The sequence below is a fragment of the Bufo gargarizans genome, unplaced genomic scaffold, assembly GCF_014858855.1.
Source record: "Bufo gargarizans isolate SCDJY-AF-19 unplaced genomic scaffold, ASM1485885v1 original_scaffold_1921_pilon, whole genome shotgun sequence".
Classification (NCBI taxonomy): domain Eukaryota; kingdom Metazoa; phylum Chordata; class Amphibia; order Anura; family Bufonidae; genus Bufo; species Bufo gargarizans.
Window position 1 is genome coordinate 203,603 of NW_025334570.1, and position 16,251 is coordinate 219,853.

At 47.8% G+C, this 16,251-nt stretch overlaps 1 protein-coding gene across 1 annotated transcript in view; it reads left to right on the top strand.

Moving 5' to 3' along the window:
• The first annotated feature begins 2,154 nt into the window (after positions 1-2,154).
• The window catches only part of LONP2 (lon peptidase 2, peroxisomal), a 50,578-nt gene continuing 36,481 nt past the window's right edge, over positions 2,155-16,251 (top strand). The window contains exons 1-6 of the mRNA XM_044274636.1: positions 2,155-2,444; positions 4,504-4,738; positions 4,844-4,975; positions 5,845-5,967; positions 6,091-6,266; positions 6,596-6,690. Of these exons, the coding sequence (XP_044130571.1) occupies positions 2,215-2,444; positions 4,504-4,738; positions 4,844-4,975; positions 5,845-5,967; positions 6,091-6,266; positions 6,596-6,690 (991 nt within the window). The 5' untranslated portion in view covers positions 2,155-2,214. The remainder of the gene's footprint in view (positions 2,445-4,503; positions 4,739-4,843; positions 4,976-5,844; positions 5,968-6,090; positions 6,267-6,595; positions 6,691-16,251) is intronic.

Sequence of the window (16,251 nt, forward strand, 5' to 3'; positions counted from 1 at the left end):
ATGGGGAAGGCTGGCAAAGGGGATTTGCCCCAAGACCAGTAAAAGGATAGAACCGCTGAAGAAAACCTGTAAGAAAAATGACAGAGGACGGCAGCGATGCGGCCGGAGCTCCGATATGCGATGACGTCACAGGCGGAAGCGGAAGTGCCCGAGATCTCGCGAGATCTCGGGCGCGCTTGCCAGGAAGAAACAGAGGGAGCCGCCGCAGCTGCACTGAGGTAAGCGGCGGGAAAAAACCCGCCCGAAAGGGAGGAGGAGCAGAAAGAAGGGTCACAGATAGGCGCAGCAGCGCAAGAGGATGAACGGAATACAGATAAAGGGGCGCAAAAATAACCTCCTACAAGCCAAGCAGGCGAGGAGATAATAAGGAAAAACCAAGTACACACAAACGAAAAACCAATGAAATATAGATATATATCAATAAATATATCAATAAATGGCCCCAAATCGCCCCAAAAAAGGGGGGGGGGAAAGCAAATCAAGATAAACAAAACCAAACAGTATCTCTATATATATATGTGAGTCATAATGACATGAACAGTAAAATCTCAATACTTATCTCTGCGGTCAGCAGCAAAGAAAGAGGGGGTTTTGCAGGCGGTGTGGCCTGTTATAGAGAGACTATGGGGAGGGGCTGATGACATGTTTCAATATTTTTATTTGTTCTTTGCTGCTATTGGTCAGAGTAAAGAAGGAGAATAGCAATACGAGCCTCCGGGTCTTGTAATAAAATCTGTATGTAGTGAGCTCCCTCTAGTGGTGGCTGTATTATCTGTATGTTGTGAGCTCCCTCTAGTGGTGGCTGTATAATCTGTATGTTGTGAGCTCCCTCTAGTGGTGGCTGTATAATCTGTATGTTGTGAGCTCCCTCTAGTGGTGGCTGTATGATCGCGTCATGGATGGCGCACATCCGGTTTTATGTAACCAAACTTTATAATGAATAGTTCTGCTGCTTTCTAATGGAATCCAGCATTACAAGACCTCGGCTTGCGGTCAGTGACTTGAAACACCTTTCTTCACACTCTGAAAACCTGTACAGACCTAGCACTTCTCACAGCTGAGGGTTCGTTACAGCACCCGATGGCCACTGCAGTCTGCCTGACGTAAGCCCCGGTCCCGGATATAATATGTCTCACTGCTGAGGGTCTGTTACAATTGTATTCAGATCATTCTCACGTTCTCAGCTTGCTGTCAGTGAAGGGAAATTGCAATTCTTTTGAAGGTTGAAACACTCCTGACTTTGCCCGGTTCACCCCGCTGAGAGTTTGTTACAATGTGTAATCCTCAAATTAAAATCTATCAGTGCAGGTAGTACAGGTCGGAGTTGTGACTGAATACACTGGTATCAGACCCGCCAGATGTAGAAGGTCTTCCAGGGCGTAAACATGGGTGCTTCTATTCACTGACAACAAGCAGAGGATTGGAAAATGGTATGGGAAAAGAAATACAGATTGTGTTAACCCCTTAACACCCCATGACATGTTATTACATCGTGATGGTGGGGACACAGGGGCTGTACCCGACACGGCCCACGCTGAACACCGCCATTTAACCCCTCAGAGGCTGCAGTCAGTAGCACCAAAGTGCTTAGACAGAAGGAGGGGCACGCTCTGTCGCCCTGTAGTGTTTGCTGGGTGCTATTGGGCTGTCATGGCAGCCGAGAGCCTAATGAAGACCCCCAGGGGCCAGGCCTGCCTACTAGGCCCTGAGGTAACAGGCATAATACAGAAGTATCAGCTCAGGAAAAAAATGTAAAAAACAAATGTAATAAAATGTCTCAAAATAGAAAAAACCCTCTAAAATACTAAAACCTTTTGCCAATTAAAAAAAGCCTTTTATGTAAAATAAAAAAATAATAAATACAAAGCCAAAATGGATGTTTTTTCTTTATCCTGTCTTCCAAAAACGCAATAAAAAAGGTCTAAAAAAGACCCATGAATCCCAAAAACCACAGCTCACCCTGTACTGATTCAGACGCCGCGATAACTTACGGCTCCGCCGCCCGGTCGGTGGAGGACCCTCACGTCTCGCTTTTCCTCAGCGCCTGCAGTTCCCAAATTGGCCACTAGATGTCAGTGCGCAGTTTAAGCGCCACTGTGCGGAATTTGAGTTTGTTTGGCCGCTCTCTGCTCGCCGTACTTGTAGTCCGGAACTTGCCCTTTGCCCGGGGCTGCCTCCTGGCATCTCTTGGTTGTCTGTCTCAGGGTGCAGATCATGACCAGCGACTCCATCCAGATCCCCCGCAGCCTGCCGCTGCTGCTCACCCACGATGGCGTGCTGCTGCCGGGCGCCAGCATGCGGTGCAGCGTGGACACCCACGGGAACATGGAGCTGGTGCGGAGCCGTCTGCTGCGGGGAACCTCCCTCAAGAGCACCATCATCGGGGTCATCCCGGACACCAGCGACCCTGCCAGTGACGGGGAGAGGCTGCCTGCCATGCACAGGTGATAGTCACCGCCGGGTTGTCAGCTCATGTAGTGGGCAGGTGTCGTGAGGTCCCTGCACTAGAGTCGTCAGGTGATGAAACAAACTATCCGATGGTGTGGCGTCCCTTCCGTGTAGTTGTCAGGTGTCCGGGTGTCCCCAAATAAAGTTGCCAGGTGTCGCGCGTTCCCACCAGTAGAGCTGCCAGGTGTCGCGCGTTCCCACCAGTAGAGCTGCCAGGTGTCGCGACGCCCTCTTAGGCTAGGTCTACACGACGACATTTGTCGCACGCTAATTTTTATAATGGCAGTCTATGGTGTCTCATTGCAACATGCAACATGTTGCGACTGCGACGCAACAGTCGCAGAAAATCCATTCGAAATGGATTTTTCTGCGATTGTTGCGTCGCAGTATGTTGCAGTGCGACACCATAGACTGCCATTATAAAAATTGTCGCGCGACATTAGTGCGACAAATGTCGTCGTGTAGACCTAGCCTTACAGTCTCCTGAGTGAAGTTGTCAGATGTACTCAACATCCCACCCATAGAGTTGTCGGGTCTTGTGATGTCCCCTCTGGAGTTGTCGGGTGATGTGGCGTCACACTGTTGGAGTCGTCAGAGATGTCCCCCCAGTCGAGTTGTCAATTGTGCCTCCCGCTATTTCCCTGGGTCGCCCCTTCCCTGTGCTCAGCTGTTTAGCAATAGCTACATTGCCCATAGGGTTGTCACCCAGCTCTCCACAGACCCCCGGCCAAGGACTCCCATCATCCCTCTGTAAGGCCAGATTCAGGGGCTGCAATATGTCCTCCGACTCCCAGCCCCTGTCTTCTGGATCCCCCCCCCCGTCCGGCAGTTGATGCGTTTGTTGGTCGCGGATCTCATCTCTTCTATACGTTGTTGATACATTGTTGCCCCCTCCCCTGTTTCTCGTCCACAGCCTTTGGACTGTTAACTTCCAGAGTCCTATCAGTTTTACATAACACATCAGTGAAGGGCGACGAGCGCAGAAAGTTCTGGAAAATGTACAGTAAATAGACGGCCGGGAATCCGTCTGATTATGTGCGGCCCTGAGGGTTAATACACACAATGCAGATCTGTGACTGTCAGCTGACGAGGACTTGCAAAAATCCATTGTGGGAAGAAGGGGAGCCCCCGAGGCCTGCCTTGGGTGAAGGGGGGGGGGGGGGAGGCCTGCTTTGGGTGAAGGGTGGGGGGAGCCCCCGAGCCCTGCCTTGGGTAAAGGGGGGGGGGGGGGGAGAGGCCTGCCTTGGGTAAAAGGGGGGGGGCCTGCCTTGGGGGAAGGGGGGGAGCCCCCGAGGCCTGCCTTGGGTGAAGGGGGGGGGGAGCCCCCGAGGCCTGCCTTGGGTGAAGGGGGGGGGGAGCCCCCGAGGCCTGCCTTGGGTGAAGGGGGGGGGGAGCCCCCGAGGCCTGCCTTGGGTGAAGGGGGGGGGAGCCCCCGAGGCCTGCCTTGGGTGAAGGGGGGGGGGAGCCCCCGAGGCCTGCCTTGGGTGAAGGGGGGGGGGAGCCCCCGAGGCCTGCCTTGGGTGAAGGGGGGGGGGAGCCCCCGAGGCCTGCCTTGGGTGAAGGGGGGGGGGAGCCCCCGAGGCCTGCCTTGGGTGAAGGGGGGGGGGAGCCCCCGAGGCCTGCCTTGGGTGAAGGGGGGGGGGGAGCCCCCGAGGCCTGCCTTGGGTGAAGGGGGGGGGAGCCCCCGAGGCCTGCCTTGGGTGAAGGGGGGGGGAGCCCCCGAGGCCTGCCTTGGGTGAAGGGGGGGGGAGCCCCCGAGGCCTGCCTTGGGTGAAGGGGGGGGGGAGCCCCCGAGGCCTGCCTTGGGTGAAGGGGGGGGGAGCCCCCGAGGCCTGCCTTGGGTGAAGGGGGGGGGAGCCCCCGAGGCCTGCCTTGGGTGAAGGGGGGGGCCACCGAGGCCTGCCCCTGAGGGAGCCCAGATTTCTAGGTGTCTGTGTCAGAGGGTCAGCATTGGGGTGAAAACCCAAACGTCAAGGGGTTGATGTTGTGGATAGCCGATGGATTAAAAGAATGTCATCGTACCCTCCGTATGTTTACTTTGATCGTCCTCTCTAGGATCGGCACTGCCGCCTTGGTCGTGCAGGTTGCTGGCAGTAACTGGCCGAAGCCGCACTACACCTTACTGGTGACGGGGCTGTGCCGATTCCAGATCGTGCAGATTCTGAAGGAACGACCGTATCCCGTTGCCGAGGTGGAGCAGCTGGACCGGCTGGAGCACCTGAGCAGTAAGAGCGAGTTTAAGGAGGCGCTGGGGGAACTTTCTGAGCAGTTTTACAAGTACGCTTTACAGGTGGGTGATGTCCGTATCTGGGGAAGACTACAGTACAGGCGGCGGGGTTGTCACCCGACTTTCCCAGTGTCATATATAACTGTAGATCTGTTCTTCCCCTTTAAGTTGCTGGACATGCTGGACAGCTCCGTGCCTGCGGTGGCTAAACTGAAGAGGTTATTGGATAATCTCCCCAAGGAACTGCACCCGGATATCCTGGCGTCCATCATACGGACCACCAACGAGGAGAAGCTGCAGGTCAGGGGCTTTCTTTGGACTGTTGGATGGCAGATGATTGGAGTTCTGTAGGCCGCGCTTTATGGCTGCTGTGACGGACTGGCGGTGTTTCACTCCGGTGACAGTGCCGCCATAGAGAGCCGTATTGCTATGGCGCCATATAGGCGTGTTTCTGTGTGAAGCTTTGACAAATGATAGATTTCCACATTTGAAAGCTGCTAGAATCTGCAACACTGTAACGAAACCTCCTGTGCGAAGTCTGGAAAAATTATCACAAAAAGTTCTGCAGCTTTGTGTTTCAATTTCTCACTTGTCTCACTCAAGATCTCTGCTTGCTGTTAGTGAATGAGAAAATCTTTGTTTGCATCCAGAAGCTGAAATCCCGTACAAACGTGACATGTCTCACATCTGAGGGTTTGTTACAATTGTATGCAGTCTAGACTTTATCCTGTGAGCTGAACGCGTCTGTCCTGAGTTTGTTACAATGTATCAGTCTGGAATCCAGTCCAGGCCCATTAGCTCACAGACGATTGTCTAGACTGGATATTACTGTAACGCAACTAACAGATTGTGACAGAGATGCTCCCATTCACTGACAGCAAGCAGAGATCATGAAACTGGAGAAGAAATCAAACACAAAGTCTATTCGGAAGTTGCGTAACTTTTCATTGTACGGTCATTGATCTTTATTTACGGTGGATCAGCCATTCCACTTCGTGGTCGGAGTTCTTTTTTGAACCCTTAGGCCTCTTATAGACTCATAAAGGGGCTCTCCATCCAGACAAGCCCCTTACATTCCATCCAGTAGTCCAGAAGGTCTTGTAATCTGGTACTTGTCCTAACTCTGATTGCTGACTGCCATATGCCCATATAATAATATTTTATTCCAGATTCTCGACACCGTCGGGCTGGAAGAAAGATTCAGAGTGACCATCCCGCTCCTGCTGCGTCAGATCGAAGGGTTAAAACTCCTCCACAAAACGCGCAACCCCAAAATAGCCGATGACAAACGGGTACGTGACCGGGAGAGGAGCGGGTTTTGGGCCGGCGCTGATCCATTGTAACGAACACGCCAGCTGCGTGTGAATGGGATGAGGGCAGCACACCGGCCTGACGCTCTGCTTCATTGCCTTCAGATCGTTGCGATCCGTCCTCTGAGGAAGCTCGGGGGAGGGGCAGCCAAGCCGTTCTCTCTGGATGACACAGAAGATGACGACGAGGACTCCGATGACATCATCTTATTGGAGAAGAAGATCAAGTCATGCAGCATGCCGGAGCCGGCGATGAAGGTGTGCACGAAGGAGATGAAGAGGTGAGGATAGGGAGACCTGAACACCAGCCGCTCCCCCCCGGGTGTAACCTACAGCTCCCCCCCGGGTATTACCTACAGCTCCCCCCCTCCCCCCCCCGGGTGTTACCGACAGCTCCCCCCGGGTGTTACCGACAGCTCCCCCCCCCCCCCCCCCCGGGTGTTACCGACAGCTCCCCCCCCCCCCCCCCCGGGTGTTACCGACAGCTCCCCCCCCCGGGTGTTACCGACAGCCCCCCCCCCCCCCCGGGTGTTACCCCGACAGCCCCCCCCCGGGTGTTACCTACAGCTCCCCCCCGGGTGTTACCGACAGCCCTATAATCCTCTTCCAGGCTGAAGAAAATGCCGCAGTCCATGCCGGAGTACGCGCTCACCAGGAACTATCTGGAGCTCATGTCTGAGCTGCCCTGGAGCAAAAGTACCACAGGTGAGAGCCACAGAGTCTTAGTAAAGTCTGTGTGCCCTGGGCTGGGGACCCGGCATCTCCAGACCATCCTGTTTAATATTGATGACCTCGGTATAGGTCAGGTCATCAATATGGGATCGGTGGGGGTCACATGTTTGAAGGCGCCGCCTCTTCCTAGGCCTATGACGTCACGTCCATTGGTCACATGATCTAGGCGCAGCTCAGTCCAATTAAAGTGACTGGACCTGAGCAGCAATAGCAAGCACAGCCGCAGTGCTCAGTAAGATGAGAGGAGGCCGCAACCTCCTCACACAGCTGATCGGCAGACTTGCTGATACGATGAGCTATCTTGAGGACAGGTCATCAATATCACAAAACCAGAATACCCATTTAAAGAAGACCTTTCATGGGTCAAGACATTATGAAATAAGTAGGGATTGTGTAGGGCAGGCATCCTCAAACTGCGGCCCTCCAGCTGTTGTAAAACTACAACTCCCACAATGCCCTGCTGTAGGTTGATACCTGTAGGCTGTTCAGGCATGCTGGGAGTTGTAGTTTTGCAACAGCTGGAGGGCCGCAGTTTGAGGATGCCTGGTGTAGGGCATAGTGCAGGCATGTAAGATCACTTACTAGCTTCTCTGTCCGGCGCTCTGCTCCCCAGCTGTGCCCCCCTTTTACTTTTCCCGTTTGGTATGGAAACGAATATCATCGGTACAGGGAGGAGGAGACTGCTCTGTTTCTCAAGGGGTGTCTCCTTCTCCCTGTCCCTGGCTGTGACGCTCTCCGCTGCAATTGGACGGCTCTACAGCCAGGAAGAAGGAGACGCCCATTGAGAAACAGACCCCCTACTTATTTCATAATGTCTTGACCCATGAAAGGTCCTCTTTAAAGGGGGTTGGCCACATATATATACAATGCAAAACACAATAAGACTAGAATATAACTACTGTAATACTGTCTCATATATACAAGAATATAACTACTATAATACTGCTCCTATGTACAAGAATATAACTACTATAATACTGCTCCTATGTACAAGAATATAACTACTATAATACTGCTCCTATGTACAGGAATATAACTACTATAATACTGCTCCTATGTACAGGAATATAACTACTATAATACTGCTCCTATGTACAGGAATATAACTACTATAATACTGCTCCTATGTACAAGAATATAACTACTATAATACTGCTCCTATGTACAAGAATATAACTACTATAATACTGCTCCTATGTACAAGAATATAACTACTATAATACTGCTCCTATGTACAGGAATATAAGTACTATAATACAGCTCCTATGTACAAGAATATAACTACTATAATACTGCCTCCTATGTACAGGAATATAACTACTATAATACTGCTCCTATGTACAAGAATATAACTACTATAATACTGCTCCTATGTACAAGAATATAACTACTATAATACTGCCTCCTATATATTAGAACAGGGCTGGCCAACCTGTGGCTCTCCAGCTGTTGTAAAACTACAACCCCCACCATGCTTTGCTGTAGGCTGATACCTGTAGGCAGTCTGGGCATGCTGGGAGTTGTAGTTTTGCAACAGCTGGAGAGCCTCAGGTTGGCCATCCCTGTACTAGAATATAACTACTATAATACTACCTCCTATATACAAGAATATAACTGCTATAATACTGCCTCCTATGTACAAGAATATAACTACTATAATACTGCTCCTATGTACAAGAATATAACTACTATAATACTGCTCCTATGTACAAGAATATAACTACTATAATACTGCTCCTATGTACAAGAATATAACTACTATAATACTGCTCCTATGTACAAGAATATAACTACTATAATACTGCTCCTATGTACAAGAATATAACTACTATAATACTGCTTCTATGTACAAGAATATAACTACTATAATACTGCTCCTATATACAAGAATATAACTGCTATAATACTGCCTCCTATGTACAAGAATATAACTGCTATAATACTGCTCCTATGTACAAGAATATAACTACTATAATACTGCTCCTATGTACAAGAATATAACTACTATAATACTGCTCCTATGTACAAGAATATAACTACTATAATACTACCTCCTACATACAAGTATATAACTGCTATAATACTACCCCCTATGTACAAGAATATAACTACTATAATACTGCCTCCTATGTACAAGACTAGTACTGCTGTCATGCTTTCTATATGTGATTGATATCTGGGGTCAGGTTGGTTTGTGTGGCATCCAGCAGTACGTTCCCTTCCTGATTTTTGGCTGTGTTGTGCAGTATACTGTACTGATCAGTGAGTAGAGTGCCCCCCTGTGTGCGGCAGCTGCTCTGCTGCGTGTTTATCACACGTGTCTGGATTGTCGTCCTTTTTCCCACGCTCGCGGTGAGTGTAGACTGTAGATGACGACTCTTTGTCTCTGCATCGTGTGAAATAACTTTTGGCGTTTTTTTTGTGTCTGGGGGTTAATTGTCTTCTGCTTTTTGCTGTGTTTTTACAATCCGTTCCCCATGAAAACGAGTTGACTTTGCAGACTGTGCGCGGCTGCTATCTGGTGTCAGCAGTCGGACCAGCTGTTATTTTAGGACTGGATCCAGGACTGGCAGCGCTAATGCACAGCGGGAACCCTGTACTGATACAATATCCTCTTCCCATGGGAAAGCTGACGCACGCACTCTCCGGCCTCCATGATCCATCTCTGTCTACGGCGGGCAAAACATATGGCCTTTTGTTCCTGAGTGTACAAGAACATAACTACTATAATACTGCCTCCTATGTACAAGAATATAACTACTATAATACTGCCCTCTATGTACAAGAATATAACTACTATAATACTGCCTCCTATGTACAAGAATATAACTACTATAATACTGCCTCCTATGTACAAGAATATAACTACTATAATACTGCTCCTATGTACAAGACTATAACTACTATAATACTGCCTCCTATGTACAAGAATATAACTACTGTAATACTGCCTCCTATGTACAAGAATATAACTACTATAATACTGCTCCTATGTACAAGAATATAACTACTATAATACTGCTCCTGTGTACAAGAATATAACTACTATGACACCGCCATGGGAAAGCCAACGCACGCACTCTGCGGCCTCCATGATCCATCTCCGTCTTCGGCTGGCAAAACATATGGCCCTTGTTCCTGAGTAATCTGCCATTAAAGGGGCAGTCCCCCTGTAATCACTGGTGAGATCAGCCATCCATATTTGGTTGCCGGGACCTCCACTGTCACTTTAAGCAGAGCTGCTGCCCCCCCCCCCTCCAGTTTTTCCACATATACAGCCAACACTGTAGGAACTGCAGCATCTTTCAAATATATTTTTGTATTTCACTTCTTCAACATTTTCACATTCTCTGCTTGCTGTCAGTGAATAGCAACATTCCTATTTTATATCCAGAGGCCTAAAACCTGTACAGCTGAGCACTTGTCGTTGCTTAGAGTTTTCTACAATGGTATCCAGTCTATTCAGTCCTGTGCAAGAGGAGCCGTACATTTTACCTGCACTAACACGTGGTAACAAAGTATCAGAAGATGAGAGAGATGATTTTAGAGAATTGTCTAGACTGGATACAGTTGTATCGGACCCTAAAGTGTGAGGATTGTTCGGTCAGGATGGGTTTACAGGCTCTGGTGTAATATTGCCATCCACTGACAGCAAGCAGTGATCTTGAGCATGATGAAGAATTAAGATACAAAGTATATTGAGGTTGTACAAACTTGTTAGCTGCCCGTACTCATTAGATACAGCGCGGACATCATATAGTCATTGGTCAGGTAACCCTCAAAAACACACCCGACAGGTACTGTTTTTTTGGATTTTTAGGACTAAATCATGGTTTTTCCCTTTACCAAAGTTTTTTTAGGCCTCGGGTAATGAGTGCAGTGATACAAGTCTTGGGGTAGGTTCAGACGGAGGATTTTGTCCGTGACAAACTCCTCGGCGTTCCCCATGGCAGGTACTGCTGCGCCTTCTACTGTGGGTTTTCATTTTGATCGGTGCGGATCCAGGATTGGTTTAGTCCCATTGAATGGAGCTATACCATGAGCAGGCTCCCACTGTGGCTTTGCGAGGGGTCCACACAGTAATAGCGCCAAGGATGGACCTGTTCATTCTTGGCATGGTCTTAAAAACCAAGTGGCAAAAATCCCTGGCCGCGTGACCTGCGGCGCAGCCCATCTTTGAAAATAGTGGGAGGCAGTTTCAGCACAAATTAGGCCCAGTTACCGAACCTGTGCTGAAATCCGCGTCCAAGATTCTCCGCCTGAACATACCCTTAGGGGGGCATCAACCAGTCCATGCAAATCATATTGATCAGGGATGCCCAACATGTGGCCCTCCAGCTGTTGCAAAACTACAACTCCCAGCTTGCCCAGGCAGGCTACAGCTGGGCATGGTGAGAGTTGTAGTTTTACAGCAGCTGGACAGCCGCAGATTTGGCATCCCTGATATAGATCACCCAAGCCCTTGACTTTTGTTCGAGTTAGGCCTCGTGCACACGACCGTTCCGTTTTTTTGCGGTCCGCAAACCACGGATCCGCAAAAAACGGCAGCCACCTGTATGCCTTCCGCAATTTGCGGAATGGAACGGGCGGCTCATTGTAGAAATGCCTATTCTTGTCCGCAAAACAGACAAGAATAGGACATGCTATATTTTTTTTTGCGGGGCCACGGAACAGAGCAAACATCACACGGAGTGCTGTCCGCATCTTTTACAGCCCCATTGAAGTGAATGGGTCCACACCCGAACCGCAAAAACTGCAGCTCGGATGCGGACCTGAAAAACGGTTGTGTGCACGAGGCCTAAAATGCAATGGATTTCTAGGGAAATGCACTAATATGTTGCCCCCTAGTGGTGATAATTAACATTGGTCTCAATAATATTATGTCATTTTGAACCTGCTGATAAAGTTCAGTTTAGGGCACCTTTTGCTGTTTTCCTCCACTGTATGAAGCTGCAGTAACAGAGAGTCTCCAGCAGGTGGCAGCATTGCACTGATAGAATCCCATTATATAACCTGTTTACGCGCCGCAAAACCGAGAAGTCAACAAATTACCAGACTCTCTTTAGTTTTTGCTCTCGGGGCTAAATATTTAATTTATTTTTGCTTTTTTAGGCCTTACCACGTCCTGTTGTAATTTCATATCTATGTTGCAATTGCTGGGACTCGCAGATGCGCAACTCGTGTTGTGTGTGAGATACAAACATCGCGTGCAGTATTGTGTATTGTTTCGTGTCCTACAACCCTCCCCCCCCCCTCCCCCTCCACTCCAGATTCCTGGACTGGTTAGGACCGTAGGAGGATCACTAGTCCATGTTTAGACTTCGGAAAGCGATGGGCAGCGTCTGCGCTTCTGTTTTTGGACGAGTCAGATGGACGTTGATAGACGATAGAAACATTGGAACATATTCCGCAACATCCCATTAATCAGGCATAAAAGAGAATTAACGTGTCGGATTATAATATTCCTTTCTGGATTATCAGATGATCATAGAAAACTCTAAAATAATTTTAAACCTTTTGGGAGAAAGTCAGGAATCAATGGTCAATACAATATGCTATTAAAATTTATTTGCTTTTACATTTTTCCTTTTTAAATTAGAATACATTTCCGATTCCATTATCTGATTACAGTAAAATTCCTGTAATCTGGCACACACTGGTTAAGATTTCATACTAATGTGCCTTATTCTGTAGAATATTTAAATAAATTGCTGCCCAGCAAGTGGATGCAAAAGTGAAGCAATTTACTGTAACATGACCACTAGGTGGTGCTGTTTTATTGCATAGTGGGCTATTTTATGCCTGTCTCTTAAATTCTAACCTCCCGGTTTATCAGATGCTGAGTCGGATCTTTTGCTGACTGTTCTCCTCTGGGAAATCTGTAAAAAAGGAGATAAAATTAGCAAAAATGCAAAATGAACAGCAGGCGGAAAAAGAGAGCAAAACAAATCCCCCAAAAAGCTTTAAATATATAAATGCTAAAAAAAAACAAGGTCCGAGCAGGTAGGTCCCCTAAATAGTGGTAAAGGGGGGTAGTCACTGAGGATAAGGAAAAGGCAGAGTTACTAAATGTTTTTTTTAGCTCTGTATATACAAAAGAAGAGAAAGGAGCTGATCTCTGTGGTGCTGGGGCTGTTAGTACATCCAGTGATATAATTGGCTAACTGTAGATATGGTCCAAGACAAGTTAAATAGGGTAAATGTGAACAAAGCTCCGGGTCCAGATGGTTTACACCCAAGAGTGCTTAAAGAGCTCAGTTCAGTCATTGCTGTGCCCCTGTTTATAATTTTTAAAGATTCTCTAGGTACTGTCACAGTGCCAAGTGATTGGCGCAAGGCAAGCGTGGTGCTCATATTCAAAAAAGGATCAAGGTCCTTCACAGGTAATTATAGACCTATAGGCTTGGAAAGTATAGTTTTTAATTGGATTGAAAACTGGCTGAAGGACCGTGTTTGGAGAGTTGTGGTCAATGATTCCTATTCAGAATGGTCCCGGGTTATAAGTGGTGACCCCGAGGTTCAGTGCTGGGCCTTCTATGATTAAATTTATTTATTAATGATATTGAGGACGAGATTATTAGCACCATTTCTATATTTGCAGATGACACTAAGCTGTGTAGTACTGTACAGTCTATGGAGGATGCCCATATACTACAAGGTGACTTGAACACTCTGAGTGATTGGGCATCAACTTGGCAAATGAGGTTCAATGTGGATTTAAAGTTCTACATCTTGGTAGTAATAATCTCTGTGCTTCATATGTCCTAGGGGATGTAACACTGGGAGAGTCACTTATAGAGAAGGGTTTGGGTGTCCTTGTGGATGGTAGATTAAATAACAGCACACAATGTCAATCAGCTGCTTCTAAGGCCACCAGGATATTGTCATGCAGTAAACGAGGCATGGACTCGCGGGGGGATATAATACTACCACTTTATAAAGCGTTGGTGCGGCCTCATCTGGAACATGCAGTTCAGTTCTGGGCACCAGTCCATAGAAAGGATGCCCTGGAGCTGGAAACAGTACAGAGGAGAGCGACTAAACTGATAAGCATGGAGGGTCTTAGTTATGAAGAAAGATTAAAATAATTGAATGTATTTAGTCTTGAGAAGAGACTTGTAAGGGGGGGCATGATTAACCTTTACAAATATATAAATGGGCCATACAAAAAATACGGTGAAAAACTGTTCCATGTAAAATGCCCTCAAAAGACAAGGGGGCACTGCCTCCGACTGGAGAGGAAAAAGTTCCGTCTCCAGAAACGTCAAAGCTTCTTTACTATAAGAACTGGGAATCTGTGGAATAGACTCCTCAGGACGTGGTCACAGCAGGAACATGGGACGGTTTCAAAAAGGGTTTAGATACATTTTTAAAAGTAAAAAACATTAATGCTTATAAGAAAACGTGTAGAAATCTGAGTCTCACTTCCTCCTGGGATTCGCGCCCCCACCTATCCCTTGGTTGAACTTGATTGGACGTTTGTCTTTTTTTTTTTTCAACCGTATCAACTATGTAATTTGGGTAAAGTATTCATCCCTTGCACAGATTGGTGACATTTGTCACTCAGTATCTGAAACAGGGGACGTATAGAAAGGTAAACATTCCCAGATTTTCAGTTTTTCGGGGCGGCCCCTGTTCTGTCAGCTTTGGAATGTTAGGAGAACGGAGCGGACAGGAGCTTGGTGCAGAGCCAGCACATTGTTCCTGCAGAGCCAGGGGGGTGCGGACTGAGAAAAACATCACCCCTTTCCCAGGGGATGCCTGACATTCCAGCTGTGCGACACCGAACTAAAAACGAGCCACATGTTCTGGTCTGCAGCAGAAACCAATCTGTAATAAGGAACGGCGGCGTCACCCAGCTTTCCCAGATGCCTGAAAGGCTCATCAATATTCTGTTAGGATCCTTCCAGTTGTCATCTTCTGTGCTGTTCATCCACTACAGATCCCATGTGTGTGTTTACCCAGCTTTCCTGGGATCAGATCGAATTTTTTTTGCAGCTTTTTTTTATTTTAAAGAGTAACTCCGACATTGTTTGCACCCATTAACCATATTATTTGTAGTTAGATTGCCAAAGTGTGACTACCCCCTACCCCTCTGGGTCCCGCGTCAGGACCGATACTTGCACAGTCCTATAATTGGCACGGGGAGTCATGAAGTAATCAGTAAAATGGCTGCAGGATCCCTAATTAAAGAACCGCAGTCATGTCTCCGTCTTCAGAAGACCCCACCTAATCCTGCATCGGGGGAGCGTCACAGGCCCCATTGTTCTACAGAAGGATTTGTTTTAAGCTGAGAAATTCTAAAAGATCAAAAGAGTCGAGATCTTAAATGTGAAATGAAGAAAGTAACATGAAAAGGAGGACGAGGCAAATCCGTGCTGTGCCTTTACTTCCCACAGGTCACCCCTACGTCAGCGCGGTGCGAGAAGAAAGTGGTCGGGGGGAAGGGGGTGACCGGGCCGTGCGCAGACTTGTACTTTTCTCAGATGTTTTTCCATTAATTGGGTGCCTGGCCCTTTAATAAACTTCAGAAGCTGAGATTTTGCTGCTATTAACAATGTATCAAAATGTTACGAAGTCTGTACAGTTTGATACAAAGTAACTGCGTCTCAAGATCTGGAGCGCCGGATGGACGGGCATAGTGGGGGTCATTCACATGCAGCAGATTAGTTGCCAAAATTTGAAAAAAATAAAAGATTAGAAAAATGGGACTTTGCAGAAATCCATAAGTGTGCCATCAAAACAATCCCCATGCAGGACTGCTTCTTCAACAAGGCCACAGTCACACGGCATTAAAGATGGGCACACGGTCAGTTTTTTACGGCCATTTTGCATCAGTGTTTGCATCCATTTTTCGTCCGTCTTTAACGCAGACATTAAAAGAACGGATTAACTTTATTATTATAATAATAATAATAATAATAATAATAATATATTTATTTTTTACATTCCAACCCCTGCAGTGCCCTCAGTATATATATATAATTGCCCCCTATAGTGTCCCCCGGTATAATTAAAGGGGTATTCACATCTCGGACATTGGGAGCATATCACTAGGCTATGTCCCCACCTCTGGGACCCCCACCTATACTTAGAATGGAGCCCGCAAAGTGCAAGAGGGCGCACCGCGCATGCGCGGCTACACTCCATTTATTCCTGTGGGAGCGCCGAAAATGGCCCCATGGAAGTGAATGGAGTGGTGGCCTCGCTTGCGCAGTGAACTTCCCATTCATTTCATGTGGACTTCCGAAAATAGCCGAGCGTGCAACTCCGCTATTGTCAACGCTCCCATAGAAATGAATGGAGGATGGCCGCATATGCGTGGTGCACCCTCTGGCACTTTATGGGCTCCGTCCCACCTCTGTGCCCCGCACTTATCAGACATTGGGGGTATAGATCACTAGGATATGACCCCAATGTCTGAGATGGGTATACCCCTTTAATGCCCCTCTTAGTGCCCGGCCCCCTTTCTACTTGTGCCGGAAAAAAAAAATACTCCTTTCATCCATTGGAACGCACAGGACACTCGCTCCT